The following is a 22,537-nucleotide window of genomic DNA, read 5'->3' on the forward strand; positions in this document are numbered from 1 at the left end:
ACTATTAAAAGATACCACCTCTAATCTTTAAGGTTATCTTAGCTATAACCGCTTAGATGCATTCTGCTCCGGCTATCGCCTTAGGTATCCTTAGTTCGTTTCTTATTATTATAACGTGTTAGTGGAGCTTTCGTAGAGTAAATTAAGATATAGACAGAATTAAGTCCGTAATGGACGATAAGAGGTATATTATAAGGTTAAACTTTGAAGAACTCTGCTCATTCGTATAGAGAATCCGCAGGTTATTAGCTATAGGAGCTCGAGTCCGCGCTCGCGAGAAGGCGGAGGATAGCCTATTAGCTATCTTACTGTTAGTTTCTAGTATCGGTTACGATCTGCATTATTCCCTCTTTTTAGAAGCCTAAGTCGTTTTCTATCTTTGCGTCGATTTCTGTGGATTTAATCCAGATGGTATTAGTATGCGATAGTGTAACTAGCAGCCAGTATAAAGCTATGAGGATCTGGGGTGTCGTGAAGTAGCAGGGTGTTTCCAAGTGCGTTTGGCTGGGTTAGCAAAGGTATCGCTAAGCAGAGAAGAAGGATCTAATATGCAGAGTATTAGACCTGGGTGAAGCTAATAATGCAATTCGCGTATAGTAATTTTATGCCTTATATTACTATTTTACTAATATGAATGTATAGGCAGGAGGGTAGGCGTATTCTGCATAATATATTAACTCGCCGCCCGCGAGGCCGTTGTATGATTTTTCCTATGATTTTCTCCCGGTTTACCTAGAACGCTCTTGGCCTTGGGTAAGTTAGGTTGTCTAAGACTAGCATAGCCTAGCGATATAATGCTTCTTGCATAAGTAGACCGTTAAAGACGCCGCCACCGCCTATTACCTAACGCCGAAGTCTTTAACGCCGACTTAACAGGGCAAAGGCTGGGCTTACCGCCGCCCTTAGTCTTACAGACTAATTAACTCTCTCGGTCACGATATATCTTAATAACACATCGGTTATCCAGAGCATCAACGGCCTATTATCCCCGTGTCCTTAATTCTTAATAAGCCTTCTGGACCTTAGGTAGCTCTACGCGAACACGAGATACTGGTTATGCGAGGTAGTCTGCTAGGTCCCACCGTCCCAGGAGATAGGATATATACGAAGTAGGCATCACTGGCAATAAGGTCGCCGGTAAGCTGGCGAGGCACGGGTAGCGGACCCTATACATATACGCTCACCCCACCCCCTATACCCTATGTATACATAAGCCCTGCCTACCTACGATATAACCTATAAGTGGATAAGAAGACGCCACCGACCCAGGGGAGTTTCCCTTATACTGCACGCGGTAAGCATAGTGGAGTTTCTAAATGTCTTATTTCCACCCCCCCTTACACCCGCCTATAACCTCCCCTTTAACGCTTTTACCTACTACGTACACGTGTAGTACCCTACCCGAGAGGAGCCTACAGTTAAAGTTACAGGGTAGTACCCAGATTTCTATATATAGTAGACCTGGTGGCCGCACCGTGTACCTTCTTTATTGCCGATATAGCAGGCCGCCGGCCGCCTCTAATATTATATTCTAGATTTAGAGGAACCTAGCCCGGAAGAATATATATAGTTACTTCGTACCTCGAGGTGTGGGTGGGTCCTATACCTAGGTATATACATAAGGTATGTTATACGTTGTATCTTTAGCCCGTCTAAGGCAAAGCAACTACCTAGATTGCTTAGGAGCTTGTTCTGGTGCTTGGACGAGGAGCCGCTCACTGTCCTGGCGTAGGGCTCTCTATAGGTCAGTATACTATGCTAAGGTATACATTATACCACGTAACGTCACAGTATAGTGTAGGAGCAAATTCGACCTACTCTAGTATCCGCGCGAATATTAAGGTGGGGCTCGCGCGGTCACGCGAAGAGTGATCTATTTAAGTGGTTCCGTTCGCGCAAATACTAAAGCACGGATCAAAAACTTAACTCTCCTCTTCAACAGACAACACCACATTTCATAATATTGTTACGACGGCTTCCGGTCCTCTATAGTATAGCGGACGATAGGGGACTGGCGTCGAGGTTTTAGTTCAAAATAAGAAGAGGATGTCAACTAAAGAGCAGTAACTGTCGTTCGTAGTGTCTGGTCGTAGTTGCGTCGTAAAGACTAGGCGTCTTCTTCACAAGGTAGAGTCAGGCGTAGACTAATGGTCCAGGTGAAGACTTAGATTGATCGATGTCTTGTTCTCTAGTAGAAGCAAGACCTAGGATACTCTGGTATATATATGTGTTTCCGGTGTCTGGATCGATACTTTTCCACCATGATCCTTTCGGGATCATGGGCTGTCCTGGATGATCCCTTCGGATCACAGGGATCATCTGTCGAGTCCTTCGATCCGGTGGTCACGTGTCCGCGCACGTGACCCGCGTTCCTCCTGACTCAGCTTGCCCTCCGTGCCATAGTGACGTTCATACTTAAGACCCAGGGTCCCGTAGTAGGCCAGGGTCGGGCCTTGTCTTGCTGGCCGTAACAAATATATCGAATGAGCAGCATGTCGGGAGCCCAAACCACCACGAAAATACCCAAACTTTCCTGACACAGGCTCTTAAGTGCCGCCTAATAAATCAATATCCCCGAGCACCAGCGCCACACAGGATTAATAAAGCTTTAGCCAGGTTCTAAAACCTAAACGATTTCTCGCACATTCTTATTAAAGCAGGATTTTGCGTATAGTACTCTTACGTTATCGTAGCCTCCCACGCACTAAGCTTAGAGGAGGACTTTTGCTAACTATAATCGCTAATAATAGAACGCGTTATCGACGAGGTATCGAAAACCACCGCCCACCTATCCGTGATTAAGAGTATTCGCTATATTTTCGTCGAAAGTACACGTGCATAAGTCCGTAAGAGTTAGTCTCCTTTAAGCTTATATTCTAACGTTACTAACCTAGGTATTAGAATCCTTAAAATAATATCTCCCCGCTTTGCACTCTCTGCTAGCTACCCTTAACTTCGACGTAAATCCTCGGCCCTTAAAGCGACCACGTCTCGAAGACAGCCAAGCCATGGCTATAACCGTTTCGAGCCTCGATCTAGCTCTCACGGCACCAGAGACCACTAGAGATGGCCGGAGACCTGAGTACTCTAACGCTGTGTTACGACGGTTTCCGGTCCTCTATAGTATAGCGGACGATAGGGGACTAGCGTCGGGGTTTTAGTTTAAGTAAGAAGAGGATATTAACTAAAGAGCAGTAACTATTATTCGTAGTGTCTAGTCGTAGTTACGTCGTAAAGACTAGGCGTCTTCTTTATAAGGTAGAGTCGAGCGTAGACTAATAGTCCAGGTAAAGACTTAGATTAATCGATATCTTATTCTCTAATAGAAGTAAGACCTAGGATATGCTGGTATATATATCTACGGGATTACGGGTATCCTAGTAATCTCCTGGTTCGGGATCACGCTGGATCACTTCTCGGACTAAGTGATCCCTAGTAATCCTAGTGATCCTCCTATGCTAATAGGTTCCCTGTACGGGTGCACACTATACCGGTTATCCATCACTTGACTTGGCACGTGATGTTATCCTGAGTCATCTTCTGGTTACGCCCTGGTGCGCTGACCGCCCCAGTACGTTACACACCAGTATGTCCTTGGTGCATGTTAGGTCTGCTGGCCGTAACACGCTGCTTTATAGTCGACGAGCCTTGTTAGCCTTTACGTATATCCGCCTTTCGACGGCGATCCAAAATATCAGTATAATTAGCCACCCGCTAGGAATCTTCTATTCGTATTCTAATAAAATATATACGATATAATTATTAAGAAAGGGGATAAGGCTACCGTGGGGATACACTTCAACGAAGACCTGGCAGAATATGTCTTATCTTAGGATATACATGCCAGCGATGTTCTATTTATCGCGAAGGAACTCTATAATTATAATATTCGCAAGGCCGAACAACGGTACATCCACTAAATACAAGGGGGCCGGATAGCTATCCATCACGTGATCCTGGAAGGGGCGACTCAGGTGACTTACTAAGTGTTTATAGGGGACACGATTACGAGAGCTATCGAGATCGGTGGTGCACGTACGGCCGAGCTCGACGCTAGTTCGACGTTAACAAAATGCGTGATATTACAGCTTTATAGTGTCTCTGACTATCTAGGTCGGCTTAGTGTAAAGATAGACGTTATCTAACTAGGCCTAATAAAACAGCACCTCTGGGCCTAGCTCACGATATTCCCTTCCACTGTCGAATCTCACCGCCCACCAGATACACGTGCCATTTCTTTTGCAATGTGATTTGGCCATTGCGCCTTATAGGTGACCATTCATCATCGAGTCGCTCCTTGTAATAAGCAGTACAATTCTTCCATAAAAGTGTCTCTTCGTTTTTGAAGACGTCGGGTTTGACTGGGATTGCCGCGGAAAACTTTGTTTCATCGAGCTCTTCGCTTGGATCGTTTGACTACTTAGTGTTAGAATCAACCCCTTAGTCAAGGAGACAGAGATGGACTTGCCATGATAACATGAACTCGCTTTTGGGACGGATGTTAGAGTGCGTAGGTTGAAGCAGCTTACAGTAAGGTGATTGCGCACCAAGACTGTAGAATCATCAGTCGGACGTCTGACAGAATTAAGAAGGACGCGAGAAAGGACACTGGGCAGCACCATTGAAGCCCAACGAAGATGAGTTAGGCAACTTGGACTCGTCCTATCCACTCAGGCTATGCAGGTACGATACGCCCGGCGATATAAGCCAAGCCTCGAGTGGCTGTGTTATCGCACCAGTCATAGCTGTCAGAAGTCTAACATACCTGGAAGAGGGCAAACGCGGGAATGAAAGAGCATTTCATAAAGGTGCAAAGAGAGAAACCTTGATCGTTAGGCTAGAGTCTGAATCACATGGCTTAGCAATAAGCATTGTATCGAATCAGGCCACCAGCTATTTGAGAATGTGATCTGAGTACGATAAAGACATGGGGTTACTAATTACTCCGCCTTGCGAGGCAAAAAGTGTTAGAACACAGATATGTATACTGAGGCTAGATTTGGGTGTATGGTACATAGCAGTGTGTTAAGACTTTTGGCTTGGGGCTAGTAACGGGGGCAGTGTGGGTTTGTAAGTCAGAGTTTGAACAGAGAATTTTGCGCTGGCCAGAGCTATCCAGGATAGAGATATTTCTGTTGTATAAATTTCTAAGATTGTCGACGGTCTGACCAGTTATTATATTGGACTCTGACCTGTACACACCCTCGCCCACTGAAACCCGTGACGTGGCGTTACATGTTTGGTCTATCTCGCGAAAACTCGCGAAGAGGATGCATAAGCTAGGTATTCTGCGTTATTCTCGAGGAATCCCGCGATGTGGGGCGATGGTCCACCTCGCGAAAAACTCGTGAAAACTCACGATGAGGATATGCTGTGTTATCTCGTGGAAACCCGCGATATGGGGTTATATGTCGCACGTCAACTACCCGTCGGTGTGGGGCACCGACTTTACTGTGAGGAACGAACAGAATAGAGGAGACCCACACTCCGACGGGTAGCACTTATAATAATAATCCTGATGGAGCAGAAATCTCGTGTGTGTGTTGTGTATTGTGTCAACAAGTTACATACCTATAATGTGGGAGACTCATCTTATTTGGATCCCATCCGGTCTTTCCCGATATCCGAGGTCATGGTCCGAATACACTGAAGCCCCTGAGCCTGGGGGACCCCGTTATGGTCTGAAAGTGCGAGAGTGTCAACAGTCATTGATTGGGCATAAAACGCTTATGTGGATCGGAAATGTATCTTCTTGACGGTCGTACCTTCTAGCAAACTGCGGCTGCAGTACATGCAGTCTTCCAAAGGGTTTCTCCATGTGCATAGTAGGAAGAGCTGGAAGATACGGGACTGCTTAGACTGCTTCTAACGCCCTGGTCAGGGCAACGAAGATATCTTTGGGTTGATTCTGTTGGATGAGCTTGTGTTCTTCACGTCTATATGAATTATCGTAGCTACGAGGGACGACAGACGCGACAAGTTTGACGATGTTGTTTTGACCTACTTTTTCGAGTACTTGGAGTTCTTTCTCTAGTGCTTCACTGTCTTGGGCCATGTACAATTTCCGCTCGATATGCTTCAGAACATATATTTCCTCATGGGAGCTGATTTGGGCCGTAGGCACTCCTGTGCTGAGCTCCTCGATAGGACGGACTTCCAGCAAGTCAATCTGACGCGTGCTAGTGCAAACGGTCCAGCAAGGGGGATACTGGGGAAATGCAGGTGAAGATTGAGGGAAGTAGGGACGGACACCTTGGGGATATAAGGGAAGGTTGGGGAGATAGAGGCCAGGGGCAGCTCGCTGGGTGCAGGAGGAAGTGGGGCGGTTACATTTCAGAACGAAGTAGGAAGGTCGTATTCTTATCAGATTCACACAATATAATTTAATAGTTAGTATCTCAGTGGCCGTAAGGGGTCCCACTTCTTATTCTTAGTAGTACGGTCGACGATTACTATTCCCCGTATAAGTAGATAAGTTCACGAAGTAACTTACGTCTAGCGGAAATATAGAAGTCACGCACTTAGGAAGGTAGAAGAGAAATCGAGGATTCTAGCGCTGCCAACTATTATACATGCGGAGCAGTACGTCTACCCTTGGTTCTATTCCTCACTCAAACCATGAAATTAAGGGCGGTGGGGTGATTATGCTCCGAAACTGGTTGGCTGTCGAGGGTCTCCGACCTGGACCCAGATCAGCAGTTGCCCTTGGGGTTAAAAGAGTCTTCCGCTTCTTGGAGATCGTGGGAGAGGAGATCGTGCAAGATCTTTTTCTAGGTGTAGAGGAATTCTGTGCCGATATCTAAAATTGCTCTACTTACGCCTAATATACAACTCAAAATCAGCATTTAGGACTGCTTACACGTTAGTCTTAGATAGACAGAGTTTGCGATAATAAGATCCCGTAACTCGCGTACCAACCCAACTACAGACGCCGCCGCCTACAGCCGCCAAATTCGCGTCGCCGCCCACCTGCCATAGTGTTGAAATGACTGGGACCACTACACCAGGAGCATGCCCTCGACGTGCACGCCCACTCGGCATCGCCACCTATCCGCTGCGAACATCGAGTCGGGGGCCAGAGAGCATAGTCGTGCCCATGCCTAACAGGGTCCCTCTAGCCTACACTATAACGAGGTGGACCAGAGGGCCTTACTCTAACACGGTCGTGCCGCGTTAGGCTCACGGGTTAGGATAATTACACCGCCCTATCGCCTATCATATACACGTCGAGGTGGGGTGTTTAAGGCGTTTTACGACGACGGGCAGTCAGGTTTTCCCCTCGGCAGCATCCAGCCAATCACTAAACACCTTAAGCGTCGGGGCAGCAGTCCTTAATCGGCGCAAACAGCTAGTGACTCGCAGTTGTCATATACTGCGGTATATTCAACCCTGCGTGAAATAATAACCTAATAAACTTAGCCTAAAGCATTATATAGGATGGCTTTACTAATCAGGTAAGGTTTTAACGGAATCCCATATCTCTATATTTTATGTATAACTGCTAGATTATGACCGATATCGACGAGTTTACCTCTATCCTAAACCTATCCCTTTTTATACCACTATTCTAGCTACTATCTCCTAACTCTAATACACGACTACTTTATAGTATAAAGTATCTAACGCCTTTATATAGACTGTATACGACTATTAGATAATATATACTTCCGTAGCCTAAGCCGAGGTTATCCGTTAATAAAGTCCGGCTATAAAGTCAATATAAGTTATAGTATATAAAGCGGGAGTTTCTGGACTTAATAAGGCTTTAGAGGAGGCAGACTTAGAGGAAAGCCGTAATATATAAAGTCTTATAACCTCCAGCGTCAACTATAACTAACCCCTCCTCTAGTTATAATAGACTCCCGGACGATTCGTAATAACCAGAGATCCGCGAGTTATATATACGCGAACTTACCGCGCTCTTTGTCCGAAACCGCGCCGATAGAGTTTTCTGTATATACCTAGCCTATACGTATTTTACTATTCCCGAAAAAATAGTCCTGCTTAGAGTTAATCACGAGACGCCTTACTACCGCTAGGCTAACGCTACCGCTTTCCGGGATATCGATCTTAGTAATATACATAGGTATATATTCATCCTCATAGACCAAGGCTTCCACCTATATAAGTATCAGGCAGGGCCTAGGCCAGATCTTTCTTAAGTTAATAACCGCTTCCTTACTAAGCTCGCTAATTTTCTAAATATATATAGGTTAATAACCCTTATCGGACTTTAAGTCATCGATCTATATCCCTACGATATACTTAAGCTTGTACTCCCGTAGGGAACTATTATAATAGATGCTTTGACCCTGGATAGCTATAAGCTAACTCGGCCGACCGGCTAGAGAGTTAAGAGTAGGGAGCCGCGCGTATAGAAACTATATAAAACGCACGCTTAATATACTAACGGTTATAACGTTTTTAACGCAGGCGTACCTTATTCGAAGCTTAAAACTTTTAAAGATATTAAAAACGTGCTTAAATAGTAAAATATTCTCCGCCTATAGTATAGGAAAGTTATTCAAGCTAGAATTAACACGGGTAGGGATATACTGGTATAATACTTAGTTCTTATCGCTTATAGTACAGTCGACCATTAGTTTGCTCCGACTAGCTAACTCTTCGCCCATTTCTTCAGGAAGCCAAAGCGTGAGAAACGACTTCTTCTTTCTATCGTAGGCTTTATAACCGTCTCCCGGAATTATTAGCCATATTTCCCTAAGATAGCTAATAACGGATATAGCATATTACGCGTCGTCTTTGCTAATAATAAAGGCCTTTCCCTTATACGAATTCGTTATTGCTCCTTTCTTTATCGACGCTTTTCCTATTAGCTCTCTACTATCTAGTAAAGAGAGATAACGCACCTTAGCTTAGTTCTGCCCTGTCTTATATTAAAACTAGGTTATCCGCGGCTCGATCACTTTTAATATTATCGTATTTCCGCTTATATATTTATAATCGAATTTTAGTATAATCTAATTTAGTTAGTATCGAGCTTATTTTAATTTACCTTACAGAGTCCTAAGTACCTTATATAAATTTCTCGTATAACCTATTATTATCTGGATCCTCTAATATAGCATAGGCAGCTTTATCGATATCAGGGCGATATAGAAGGCGGGAAAGCCCGCGACGACGGATAAATTCCGGGCCACGTGCTTAGAGGATCTTAAACTCTGTATTATCTATCTTAACGATTTCTTTAGTCGAGTAAGATAAGCCTAAGACCTTTAGGGCATCGTAGTCCTAGCCCCGCAGCTGCTTAGGTCTAGCACTTCCGCGGACCTCTTTCTTAAAGACGAAGCGAATTAGGTGCTTTACCTTCGTCGCTTATTATTTAGGCAGAGCCTTATTTATTGGTTGCTGTCTTAGAAGGTTTATCGTAGCTTATAATGAATTCTGGACGCTAAGTTAAGCCTTTAGTGACGACACCTTCTGGAAGATCTTGTCGAGAGCGCCGTTTAGGGCGTTAAAGTCCCAGAGCTCTTCTCCAATTTCGTTTAATACCCGTTCAATCCTTAGTAAGTCGATAGGCGTGTTTTGACGTAAGGGTTCTTAGGGTAGTTAACGTGAGATAGCTTAGCTGCGAAGGATACTCAGATTCTATGGCGCTAAAGAGGTATGCTGAGATTTAGAGGCCCTGGGCGGGTCGACGAAATTATAAGCTCCTCTAATATAGGCAAATTATTAAGACACCGACTAGGTAATAGAAAATATTAGTTACCGCTAAGGTGGGTAGTAAAAAGCTAAGTAAAGCATAGAAACTAATATAAAACGGTAACGCTTAATATATATTCCTATAAGTTTCGATCTAAATAAAGACTCTGTATTTATGGCTCCTACTCCTATATAGCGCTTTCTCGTCTTCGAGCTAGCTATCGTTCCTAGCCCTAGATATTTATTATACGTGTTAGTTCACGTAGATCGCTCCGCGATATAGGATCTATATCCGTATATACGTCTAGCCTAATAGAAAGTCTTTAAGATATTTAGTGGTTAATATAATATAAAAGTGCCCCCTAGTCCTGTATAATTAACGAGGTGAATACCGGTTACGAACTATTAACGGCAGAGTGATATTCGAAATAAAAGCTAAGTATCCACGGGTTAACCTGGAGATAGAGCAGGTTATACGGCTATATCCGATTCGTGATAATTATCCGGGTTCCTTATCCTTCTAGTTCTTAGTCCAGGGTAGTATATATATATCTAAGATCCCTAGGTTAGTGGACCTGCACTTCCTGCAGGTCGCTATAGTCGCCTTATCTGCCTTGCCTCGAATTCCCACGCAACTCTGCCACTCGTTTTCCGGATACAGGACAGCATTAGTAGCGCCTAAGTGGCCTAGGCGGCTACTATATTCGCCGGTTCTTTACTTATCTAATTCGTATACGCCTCGGTAAAGATCCGCGAAGCGATATCCTAGAGGATACTACCTATTCCGGTTCAGCTTATTTACTCCTTTTCTTAGCTAGTCATTAGTATTATCCTTACGTCCCTCTCTAGCCTGGCGAGGGCAGGTTATCTTACGCACACGACAGAAATCTTTCTTACCTAGGAAGGCTTCTCCCTTATCTCCGCTAAGGCTTTTTAGGTATTTTAGGAACCCGGTTATCCTTAGATATAACTAACGCGCTACAGATTACCTTATTAGTATATCCACTTTATAGCAAACTTACCGATAACTAACAGGGGTTACTTATTTACTTTGCTATCGGAATTACACTATATAGTTATTATATATTCATAGGAATTTAGATACTAGTACACTACGGGTTTCTATTTATTTTATGGATTACGCTAGTTACTCTCCATTTCGTTTAGGTTATCTTTATTATTATTAAGTTATACCGCGGCCGGAGGATAATTCCTTTATCGATAATCTACGGCTTTCGACTTATTCTCTGGATAGCGTTTAACCTCCCCGTACTCGTATTACCGATTATAGGCGCTATACGCGGATAGGAAAGCCTGGTTCTGGTTCAGTTTTTGCTTTATATTACTATCAGCCTCGAGCCTGTATCGTGGAAGTGGTTAAAGGGGCGGCTATATAAGAAGCATTCTCTCGACAGCGAACCTAAGGCTTGACTGGGCGAGTAGTCATTCCTTTGGATCTCCAGGTTCGTAGGAGAACATTATATATTCATTTCACAAATGTGTGATTCCTTTCTACTACGCTGCCTTACACGTCCTGTGCTAATCGAACAAGCGAGTCCGGAAAGTGGTTTTCTATGCACTGAAAATAGCCATGGTAGTGATAAATATTAAACTTGGCTTATTGGCTTGAGACTAATAAGCTAACAGGCAGGATCTACTCCAGCCTTATTCATAACGAGCTTCGAGAGGGTTCTCTTCCCCGTGATAATAGTTAGACACTATTCCCTTCTTAGACGTGGGGGAGTCCCTTACTAGAAGCGTTTTAGCTCCAACCTCTTTTCCCCGGACTCCCGAGCCTTCTTACACGATTCGATAATGATGTTGCTCCGCCTTAGGAGCCTGGTATAGGCTAACCATAATTAGCGGCGATCCGCAGTATATACAGGCTATATAATTCTGGCCAGGTTTGCTTTGAGGAGACATGGTCTGCGACTGCTCATCAATTCATATGGTCTGTGCACTGGGCCCAGCGGTAGGTTCACCTGGTGCCTGGTTCTGCGCTGCACAGGGATCCCCTGTTATCATTAGCCAGCCATTCCCCGTTATAATACGCGCTAATGCACTGGATCTAGAACAGTAATGTTCCATATGTCTTCGATTTTTCTTGCCTCCACCCTCCGCCATGACCTGCCCTCGCGAGTATTTAAGTCGATGGAATCAAACGAAGCGAAGTCGGCGTTACGAGGGCAAAGAGTCGTGTTCCCTATTAGTCGAAGAAGAAGGTCCTGAGGGTAACCCTAGACGTAATCAATAAGCTACTCGTTGCCTCCCTCGTCCCTCAGATTTTTGCCCGATCGGCACTTAACTAGCGTGTCCCCAGGAGAAAGTGCTGTGAAAGTACGTTTAAGAGACTAAGGCCCACAGGTGTCACCGATCTCCCGGGTACATTAGGACTCTATTAACGTTTTGAAGCATTCTATGACCTCTTCCTCCTCGTACTCCCTTTGACCAGTCCAGATTAGTATGCCTCCACAGTACTGACATTGTTAGCGATGGTTTGCAGGCCCCTGGTTGTATCGTCCGCTTATTAACGCACGTCTGCAGCAAGATCCCGACATTCCTGTTTGAGCTGTGCAATCTGACCCGTGAATTTGTTTTCCAGGTCCGCCAGGTTTGTCGTTGTAACTGTTGGCTGTGTGAGCCATCAGTTTGTTTTCGAGATACCTGAAATCTGCCATGGTTGGTTGAGCCGCCGTTGTTGTCTGTGTCGGTGCGACTGTCTAAGTGTTCGTGACTCGTCGCCTGCCATCAACCAATAAAGCTCCGAACAAACCTAAAAGCAACCGGCAACCTGGCAAGCGAGCTACCGCTTGCCTCTAGAAGCAACACCCGCCAGGCCGCCCAGGCGTGCCTTCTAACCTTTCACACCTGCCTTCCAGGCTCCAGCATATTAGGTATTTGCTACTACCTTACCCTTAGTCTCTCGATCTCCTTTCTCCCGGCGGGCTTCCTGCCGCTCGACCGTCCGAGCCATTCACTCAAGCCGTAGCCGTTCTACGCGAGTTCCCTATCATACGCGATAACTCGTCGCGTGCTGTCTGGTCGGACGGCTAGCCTATCTCTCCCTATGCCACCTGCTTCTACGATATTACGCATAACTTTTCCCTCGTCTGTCTTACCGGCACGCACGACGATTGCTGCTATTAGTACGAGCGTGAAGACCGCGTTGCTTGCCTATCCGTGAGTGCGTCCTTTTTCTCTCTCTTACAGGCCCTGCTAACGATTCCCGGTTCCTAGATCCCCGGCGAGTTTACCGGCGCGTTCTAGAACCTCTGGCGGTGGGTTAAATCGATGGAGCAACGTGACCAACAGGGCGCCCTGTTTCAAATCCAGCGGTTCCGCGTCCGTCACCATGCACACCTTGCCGGCCAATACGTCGCCTTGCTGCTCGACGCCCTCCAAGAACGAACCCCTCCCGGCGTTGTCGAGGGTTGTGCTATTAGCCTTCGCGATATCCTCCGCCACGGGTCTCGCGTTAATATTGCTCGTGTGCCTGTTACGAACGAGCGGGCTCTAGGCCTATCCGAAACACTCTCTGCGGCCCCGGATACCCCCGCTATGATTACCCAGGCTCGACTTGTGGCCGTCGGCCGCGGCGGTCCCTAACGCTCGCTCGCTTTTCGTGATTGGATCATGGGCGACCCCGGCTCGGGTGAGGAGGATGAGGAGGACTCGGCCACGGCCAGCGGCGCCTCTGGCGAGGAGGACGACGACAATGAGTTGGATGTCAAGGCTGTTCGACGGGCTGTGGAGCTGATGCGTCGTGCGAGACAGTAGACGAGGGGTTTGGATGAATACGGGTTAGACCCGTCGCTGCGTGTAACGTGTACCGCGTTCAGCCGTTCTGGGCCTGTCAGACATAGACCAGCTATATCCTGGCTTTTCACACAATTCCCGTGCTGCTTTTTCAGCTTCTTCCCAAGCTGCAAATGCCTCTTCCGAGTTATCTGCTATATAGTGAATTATAGCAATACCACACCGAATAGCAAATCGATTATGTTTTGCCATGAAACCGACTGGCTTTTTTTAGGAGTAGGCAGAGTCGAGTGATAGGAAGAGACTGAGAGTTTGTTGAATAGATTCGGCAGAAGGGGCATGAAAATAGGACCTCAAATTCCAGAGAAGGTTCATAAGGTAGCAGTTCGCAAGGGCCAGACGTAACCGTTTTCCGGATCCATGTTCTAACGGTTAGTACTTTTCGAGTTCTATGAGATCGTTCTGCAGCATCGTAATCGCGTTATGGCAAGGCCTGTTCTCGGTCTGGACTTCGCCTAGGTGAGAAGTCACTTTCCACGATATTCGAGCACGGAGTGTATTTGCGCGAGTAAGCACATCATTAAATACGCTTTCAGCCTCGCAAAATCTACCCTCAAAACGAAGGCTTTTGGCAACCAGGAATCATGTATCTAGGAGAATAAGACTCTCCTGATGCGACGGCCGATCTGGGTGCAATGGACGGAAGCCGCAAAATATTGAAATGATGTGTTCCGTGGGAGTTGATTTGTTAATTAATTCTTGAGCCGCGGATAGTATGAGCTGTCCAAACCAAGCGTTTGTGCGTTCATTGATGGCGGGAGGGGGTATTATTTTCGGCGGAGGTAAGTGAGTGTCGCCGAATAGCCTGGAGAGGGAAGCCTTGCGAGTATATGCCCTTGCAAGATGAACAGGGCTCCGGAGAAGCTGCGCTAATCGCTCAGCAATCGCTGCCGCCGTTTGCTTCCAAGAGAGATCCGCAAAGAACGAGGCGGAGATAAAGGTTTCGAAGGCCAATTCGAGAATTTCTGCTGTCTCTGGACATGGGAAATCTTCAAACAGACATGAAAGAAGGTACCAGAGGATGTGAAGCATTGCTAGCCCTTTTAATGTGTAGCTAAACCTGTTAGCAGAGACCTTTTAGAATAAATAGGAAGGGCCCTTACTAAATAGGGTCAAGATGTCCATCTTTAGGGAAGGCATAAAAAAGAGCAGTTAATGCCTTGATCTGATCTGCTTTTAAAATAACTGCTCTTCCCAATTTGCGTATTATAAATGAATTCGCGATAATGTTTTCATGGGGGTCGATATAAATTACCCGAGCCGCGCGAAGTTCTTCCACTGCAGCGACGCAGCATTCAATACTCTGGAGAGCGCCATGCAGCATCGGACTGAGAAGTGGGACTGAGCCATCAGGACCCCATACCTTAGGTTGGCATGCATCGAACAGAAACACCTTAGGAACCATCCCCCCTGTGGATACAATACACCGGAAAAGGTCTCGCGCGTCTTCGCTAAGCTCATGGAAACGCTTCAATGGTCGGAGATCAACCTTGGGGGCGGGAAAGCTATAGGCTAGATTCATAGCCTAAGGCTCTCGACTAAACTATATAATAGTAGCTTTATCCAAAGCAGAGAGCTTAAGATTAGTCTTTAAGAGCAGAGAAAGCCGTTACGCGTATGGCTCGTGTGAGAGTCTTGATATAAGTATTAGAAATTGCTTATTTTTTTAGTCGAACCGAGCTGGATCGGAGAGCTTAGACCCTGGCTTTATTCTATAGAAAGACTGGAATACTCTCTATAGTGGCTGCGACGGAGGTAATAAAAGGGACGGGTTCTAGCGTTTTCGCCTCTCGTGGTTAATAAAAGCCAAAGCTAATTCGAATTCTACTTTTAACTAATCTAGGAAGTTATTATTAGCTTAGAATAAGGTAGGCAGGTCGAACCACGGAATATCGAGCCCGCCCGGAAGAGAAATCTTAAGAAGAGTGGCTATAATAAAAGTGCAGAGTATTAGGAAGAATTAATAAACTTACGTGGAAAAAAGGAGAGGAGGGGAAAAAAGGAAAAAAGTGGGTAGTCGCAGTCATACATATATATATAGGGACCGACTAGGGGGATAGTAAGACCTGAATAGAGGGACAGTAAAACGTGGGGCCAGGATATAAGCCATAATCGCCCTAAGTACTATAGTCATTCTGTAAGTACCGATCGGGTTATCGCGGTACTCGTTATTTTATAATATACCTACCTATATACTACCTACCTTACCTAAGGTAGGTACCTAGGAGGGGGGCTATAGATAGTGCCTGAATAGTGATTCTTATACTAGGTAGTTATAATAAGCAGGGTAAGAAGTCCACTGTTTAAGCACTATCCCTGGTACCCCCTCTCCCCTTAGGTAGGTAGGTAGATAAGGTAGGTAGGTATTAAAGGTAAAATAATTATAATACTATAACCTGAAGGACGAGACCGTTAGCTACCTAATAGGTACGTATAAAACAGGTCTAGTACTGAGAATGATTATAGCTTATATCCTGGCCCTATATTTTACGGTCCCTCTAGTAGAATCTACTATCCCCCTGGTTAGTCCCTATATATAAGCTTTTAAGACGATAGTCCCGGCCCGCCTCCGTAGTTCCCGCTCCTAGGCGGTACCTTTATTACCTTAATTACACCTCTAAAGATTAAGTACCTAGGTACCTTGGATTAGCGTATATAAGGTACTACTTAATAAGGAATAAGGTACCGGTCCTCCGCCACCCCCTACTCGGTCTTTATCGCACACTCAACACTAATTAGGAAGCTAAGGCTATATAAACATAACTGGCTAAGGATAACAGGGGAACTCCAGTCCAGTGGGTAACAGTTTAACCACACATATAATAACCATACTGATTCCTTAAGTATCTATACTCACAATGTTCTTTTGTCTCCCCTTATCACCACCACCGAAGTTAGTGTCTTCACCATACCTAGGTACCTTCCAATAACTTACGTACCTTACCTTAGGTAAGCAGGCATCATATAACTATCGTTATACTATTATTATTTTCTAATACCTATCTATATAAAATAGGTAGAAAAGTACGGACCGGTAGTAATAAACTAATAAGCGATCGAAATAAGATATACAGCAAAGTTATAAACTACCTTAACCTATTTAATCCCTATAGAGGTGCTTAGGTATCCTGACAAAATAGGTATGGTACTTACGTGTTCCGGCGCACATAGTATGGCCCCACTTTTCGATATCCTGAATCCATGTCCTCGTATCCCGAGCCAATTGCATTATTCTCGAGTAAGTCCTCAACCCCTAAGGTATTCCTCTATACCCGAGAGTGACTTTCGCAGGGTATAAAGCCTGTAAAATATATCCGCCTAGTATATTTGCATCTGCTCTATCATTTTATTAGCGTATTAATAGAATATAGTCGTAAGAGCCTTACTTAGATAAGTACATTCCCCGGGTTTATAGGGAGGTGTCCCGGCATTATCAGAATCAGGCTCCGTGGGGTCTTAACTAGTCGACCTAGTCAGAGTATAAGGTGGATCGTAATAACGGAGCCACCGAGTAAGCTCGCCTGTAACTTTGCCGCGGATAAGAATATAGGACGAGTCGTCTCGTATACGCGGTGGTATCTATAATCCCCGGGGCAAAGTATTAATCACAGCCTAGATTAAGTCGCCCTCCGTAAATTATCTGCGTTATCTAAATAAATAGCCCAGACGTAGAGTACCGGGTATATTCGTGACCGAATACTTACTCCGAGAAGCACGAGAGAGGTGGAGGGTATCGAAGTGTATAGCAGGGAGAAGAGACTTAGTGAACTTAGCGAGGTTGCGCTTAACCAACTCGTATACCCACTGGAGTCGGCGTCGTGCAACATCTATACCAGCATTAGCCCAGTCATAATAGGTTCCCTATACGCGATAAAGCTCTAGCTAGCATTCGCTAACGTCTTCGGCTAACTAATTAAAGATAATATCTACGATATCCTTCGGTTCGGGCACGATTAGCCGTTAGTCCGAAGGGATGATAGCTTCCCCGTTATCGCTATTATGAGATATTGTATCGTGTTATATAGTTCGATTAAAGCGAGAGATATCGATAGGGATAGGTGAAAGATAGGTTTAAAGAGCAGATAAGATAGAGAGAGGGAAAGGACAAAAACGTTCGGTGCCATATACGGGGTTTAGATACCTGGTTTTATATTACGTTGGTTAGTGTGATCTTGGCGTGGAATTTGCCTTGGGCTTAGGTAGTAGACAGGAGCAGCCGAGTCATTATACACTATATAGGGTAGGGCATAAAATACCGGGCTCCCCGGGCGGAAGGGTAGAGGTTGGAGCGAGAGTGTGGACTATCCTGTATCTAACCCGCCCCCCCCCTTTCCCCGCCTAACCTTTTATCCGGAGCCCCTAGGGTGCTTTTATATATTTCCAGGTACCTTATAATATTCTAGGCGTATACCGTTGTATATACCTGTGTTAGGCTATTCCGGCCTAGCTTAGTGCGGTGGGTATATACTAGGCCTACCTTAGTAAGAATAGCAGATTGCCCCCTTGCCCTACCTACCGTACGTTGTATATACTATAGGTATATAACTTGACCTTGACGGATAAGGTATAGTACCTTAAGCCACACATACTAGCAAGTACTTTACAGATAAGCTAACAACGTTATATAAGGATTTAGTACCTTAGGGACTTTACAGATAAGCAAAGTAATTAGGGACTTAACAGATAAGCTAATTTAGGTACTTTATAATAAAGACTTTACCGCGAAGGTACCAGGTAAGTTATAACGCGAATCTGTACTAGGCAAAATCTTCTCCATCACCAGACACTAGTTACTACCTTTAGTAATAATAAGCGCCGACATTATGGCCATTCGTTTATCGCACGTTGTCCATTGTATTTAACATAACCTGCTCACCCATCTGGGTAAGGTAAATGGACGTTCGAATTAATTCCGCTGGATAGACCCGTAAGACCTTTGACGCAATTGCCTTCAAGGTGTCATGGGTAATCGAGTAGTTATTGCTATAAGGTCACGTGTCACATATAAGCGTCGTGTGCATACAGTATACGGAGACAGAACGTCAAAACAACTTACATTATCCCTTCTGCCGCATCCGAGTAAGTCACGAGGAGAAGCGGTGATGATCCTGTAAGAAGAGCCTAACGCCGGCTCCGCCTAAGAAGTATAAGACCGTCTGAGGTCTGTCCCTGGATATTACGGTACACGCTTATAGCCACACTAGCGTTGCCCCTGCCGGATTCCCGTCGGATTCTGCCACGCCTTCTATTCGATTCGATAATCTGATAAAGAGAATCCCATATCCGCGATAGCAGGACATAAGCGAGTCTCGATAAGAGACGTGAACTATTTCCCTCGACGAGGCTCTCTAGCATCGTGAACGCAACTGCGATAGACCTATGCGTGTAATCGACGTTGTTAGGTATGGCTGTGTGTTTTAGTAGAGAGACCCAGGTTTGGTAGATCTCCTTATAGTGCTCCGCGAAAAGCGTACTAGCGTCGGGCCGAATCAGACTCTGGACAAGACCATGGTGAGTTAGCTGTGTCGGTGGCATGGCCATGGTTAATTGCTCGTAGGACTGCTGATCTTGGGCTGCGGCATCATGGCCGTCGTTTGAGGACAGTCCCTCCATCTTATCGCCAGGTGGTAACGACGGTCCGTTGGCGGTCGGCTGCTCCCAGGCCTATGCGGCGGCCTCTTGATCATTCGTCTCCATTAAAAAGTACACGGGACACGCTGGAATATAACTAGATGTTTTAAGCCGAGACGAAACCAGAATTTAGTGAAGATAGGCTTATTTTATACTTCGAAATTATGGCCAGAGTTTTAGGATCCTACCTTCCTACTATGCGTTTCCTGATATCAGATTCCTAATATCCTGTTTCCTAATGCTTCCTGGAATCCGTTTCCTGTATCCGTTTTCGATATCTGGTTCCCGATGTCCATTTTCTAGTATCTGTTTTCTGGTATCCGTTTTCTAGCGTCCGTTTTCTGGCGTCCGTTTTCTAGTATCCGTTATCTAATTATCTAATATCCGTTTCTTAACCTGCGCCCATAGGCTAGAGATACAGGCCACCTTTCTTAAAGGTTAGCATTAATAACTCCAATCTCCGTGGGCGGGAATATGCATCGACTCAAAACATCCAAGACCAGTCAGTATCCTAGTTACATTAATTATAGAACAATTACCATTAGAGATTCTCACAGAAATTACCTCCCAACTTTCTACTACCGAAGACATCCGCTCTTTCAGGCTTACTAGCCGTCGAGCCGCCGTTGCAGGGTTCCCTGTCCTTGTCCGCTCCATCCACGTCGTTGATACCTTAAACTGCCTTGCTCAACTCTGGCCGTTAGTATCTTCGCCATATGGATCGCTGGCTGCTACTAAACACTTAACAATTCACCATGGCGCCTGGCCAGTCATCGGACCTGAACAGTGGAGCACACACTCGCTTGTACTTCATAAGCAACGACCCAGTAAGGCCTTCGAGCTCTATCGCCAATTCGTCCGATAAGAGACAGCACGGGATATAGCGTCAAACTCGCGCCTTTTTTCCCAAGTCTTACAGTCTTTTCCCACGCTTCGCGGGATCACAGTATCCCATATCTACCACTAGGACAAGGGCATGCTCAGCAATGCTCAGTATAATCGCTTACGACTACAACTTCAAGTCCTTCCATTATCTCAGGGCCAGGTCGAGAAAGCTGTATTTTCTATTCTATCTATCCTCAACTACCATCCTCAGATATCCGAGCTTAATATTCGAGGAGTCCTGGCTCTTAACGTCGACGATGCCTTTATATCCAAGTATGGCTCTATTACACGATTACGGCTCTGTTCTTTGGCTGTTGACCGAAACCAAAAACTCACGGCAGAGAAGTTACTAGCGGCCTTTCCTAATCTTTAAGAACTCGTTCTTAGTCTTACTCTTATAACGCCTATTCTTACAGGGTCTATGGGTCAAAATTTAGTGTTAAGTGATTTAAGATAGTCACAATTTCTTAGTGTCTCCTTCGCATATCTATGGACAAGAGAGGAAGACCTCTTATGCTTTATTAGGGAACATATGCGCTTGCGAAATATCCATCTAAAGTGTGTCACCTTGCTTGGGAAATAGGGCTTGTTTTTAAGCCAGGTACGCGATCTACCAAGGACCCCGGTATTGTCCTTCGAGGGCGATCTCAACTCTTATATGTCTCCGAGGATCACACTCGATGACATAAAACAATCGCGGCTTCAGGACTTTTTACAGGATAAAAGAGCTTTATAGCCGTTTAATTAAACGATTACCCATAGCATACCACGTGCAGAGGCGGTGCTTAGATTTTACCTAATATTAAAAGGTTTCAAGGTTACGATATACACCTGTATTCGTCCGGCATAGCGGAGATATGGACTATCCGTTTATCTTAGGGTGGAAATGTCAGTCAGGAAGCGTGAATCTTCTCCAAGGCTGTAAGGTCAGGTACAACAAACGTCTTAGTAGATCTACCTCTCTATAAGTACCAGGGCCTAATCCCAGTTTAGGATAGGCTCCTCGAAGGACATAACGGATTCCTACAATGGACAATCTTCCTTATGTAATTGTGCTAGGTTGATCTTGTGTTTTCATAATATATGTCTGCACCTGACTCGGCCCGGTACGTGTACTAGACCTCTACCGGCGTCAGCACGTTAGCTCGAGCCTTAGCCCTATATCTCGGTCGCTTATTAGATAAATACTGGCGATCCGTACTTGCACACCTATTTTATATATAGAGGTACAAAAGCAAGCAACTCGGTTCGATCTAGATCTTATTAGGGATTAATTAAACGAGCGAAGATATCGTTAATGGTGTGTAGAAGTATCCAGATATACATAAACCTGGAACGGCTAGCGGCAGGTACTATCAGTAATGCCATAGTCTGAATAAACAGCACTGGATACCCTATTTATTATAAACGTCCCCGTAACTAAACGTTCCAAACGGCGATATCACGGCCCAGTCAGGAATCAGGATCATAACAACGCGTCCAAGACTCATAGCCACCGCCCCTATCAGGAACTATAACCGCCTAGATACGTTCTTGGTATGTTGCTGAAACCTGCAGTCATAGGTGACATGACCACAGCAGTACCACAGTGGTGGCTCCACTACCAACGCCTATATTACGGTGGACAATCCCCTCCTCGACCTGAATCCTGATCATCAATCATCATCCTTTTCCCTCACCTCTTTCGCTACGTTCGAGTTATCTTTCCAGTTCAATCTAGGTTACCCTGAGTGCCCTGACCAGATCAATACCTACAATTCTACATCTTCTTTAAAGGTCGTAGTTTTGACTATTTTGCTTATGGCATAGCTGGCCTGACCTTTTTATCTCTCTTTTATGGTGACGATCCTAGAGCCAGAACGTCTTGACTCCTCACGCGGCTACACGGGTTCTGGCCAGTCAGATACGGCGCCCGGATGTCTTACTATCTTAAGCAGTCCTCTATCTAGACCGACCTTATAAGTTAGCTGTCTCTAGATCGTAGAGGCTATTTACTAACACTAGTTCAGCTCTATGAGACATCTGTCCATCATGGCCAGCCGCGACCCCCCCGACTCGCAGAGCATCCACTACCGCTACTTCGCGGACACGCTTAGTGAAAATAGCAACGTACGCCCTTATGCTGGCATGTATATTGCCGCGGCCATCCCTTACGACGGCGAAATCAGGATGCCCCATAAGATACAGCTAAAGATTGCCGAGTACGCCGCTAGGAGCGACATCTATGCTGCCGACGTTTACTAATGGCGTCAGATCGCCTATTACTTTGGCTTGGCCATCCCTGACGATAATGGCGAGCCGCGAGGCTATATAACTAGCGCCCCACAGGCCGTTTATAAAAGCCGGGTTCACGAAAAGAGAGACTAATAAAAAGGGCCATAATTCATATGCATCCAAGTAAGTTTTGACTAAAGCTAGTACGGTTAGAAAGTCTACTGGTAGGCTTGGAACTCTGGCCGGTATACCTACGCTCTCCACTTCTTAGTGTAACAGCGTAGATGCGGTTTTGGCGTGTTGCCGCAGGAGGGTCGCATAACCATAA

General features: G+C 45.4%; 4 protein-coding genes across 4 annotated transcripts; 2 read left to right on the forward strand and 2 right to left on the reverse strand.

The window, feature by feature from the left end:
• Window positions 1–5,545: 5,545 nt before the first annotated feature.
• SODALDRAFT_382401 (hypothetical protein) lies at window positions 5,546–7,041 on the reverse strand (the record flags this gene model as incomplete). The annotated part of the gene is made up of 6 exons (XM_028615229.1): window positions 5,546–5,681; window positions 5,766–5,782; window positions 5,871–6,301; window positions 6,618–6,681; window positions 6,833–6,851; window positions 6,915–7,041. 6 exons carry the CDS (start codon window positions 7,039–7,041, stop codon window positions 5,593–5,595), a joined length of 747 nt encoding a protein of 248 aa, XP_028462410.1. The 3' UTR covers window positions 5,546–5,592.
• A 5,375-nt stretch (window positions 7,042–12,416) lies between these two features.
• SODALDRAFT_382404 (hypothetical protein) lies at window positions 12,417–13,436 on the forward strand. Its single transcript, XM_028615230.1, has 2 exons — window positions 12,417–12,843; window positions 12,901–13,436. Exons 1-2 carry the CDS (start codon window positions 12,731–12,733, stop codon window positions 13,178–13,180), a joined length of 393 nt encoding a protein of 130 aa, XP_028462411.1. The 5' UTR covers window positions 12,417–12,730; the 3' UTR covers window positions 13,181–13,436.
• Window positions 13,437–13,752: 316 nt separating this feature from the next.
• SODALDRAFT_329721 (hypothetical protein) lies at window positions 13,753–14,515 on the reverse strand. The gene has a single exon (XM_028611018.1). It carries the CDS (start codon window positions 14,509–14,511, stop codon window positions 14,062–14,064), a length of 450 nt encoding a protein of 149 aa, XP_028462412.1. The 5' UTR covers window positions 14,512–14,515; the 3' UTR covers window positions 13,753–14,061.
• Window positions 14,516–19,865: 5,350 nt separating this feature from the next.
• Window positions 19,866–22,239, forward strand: SODALDRAFT_382405 (hypothetical protein; the record flags this gene model as incomplete). The annotated part of the gene is made up of 4 exons (XM_028615231.1): window positions 19,866–19,937; window positions 20,078–20,167; window positions 21,574–21,686; window positions 22,005–22,239. 4 exons carry the CDS (start codon window positions 19,866–19,868, stop codon window positions 22,237–22,239), a joined length of 510 nt encoding a protein of 169 aa, XP_028462413.1.
• Between the last annotated feature and the right edge of the window lie 298 nt (window positions 22,240–22,537).

Source organism: Sodiomyces alkalinus, assembly GCF_003711515.1.
Source record: "Sodiomyces alkalinus F11 unplaced genomic scaffold SODALscaffold_18, whole genome shotgun sequence".
NCBI lineage: Eukaryota > Fungi > Ascomycota > Sordariomycetes > Glomerellales > Plectosphaerellaceae > Sodiomyces > Sodiomyces alkalinus.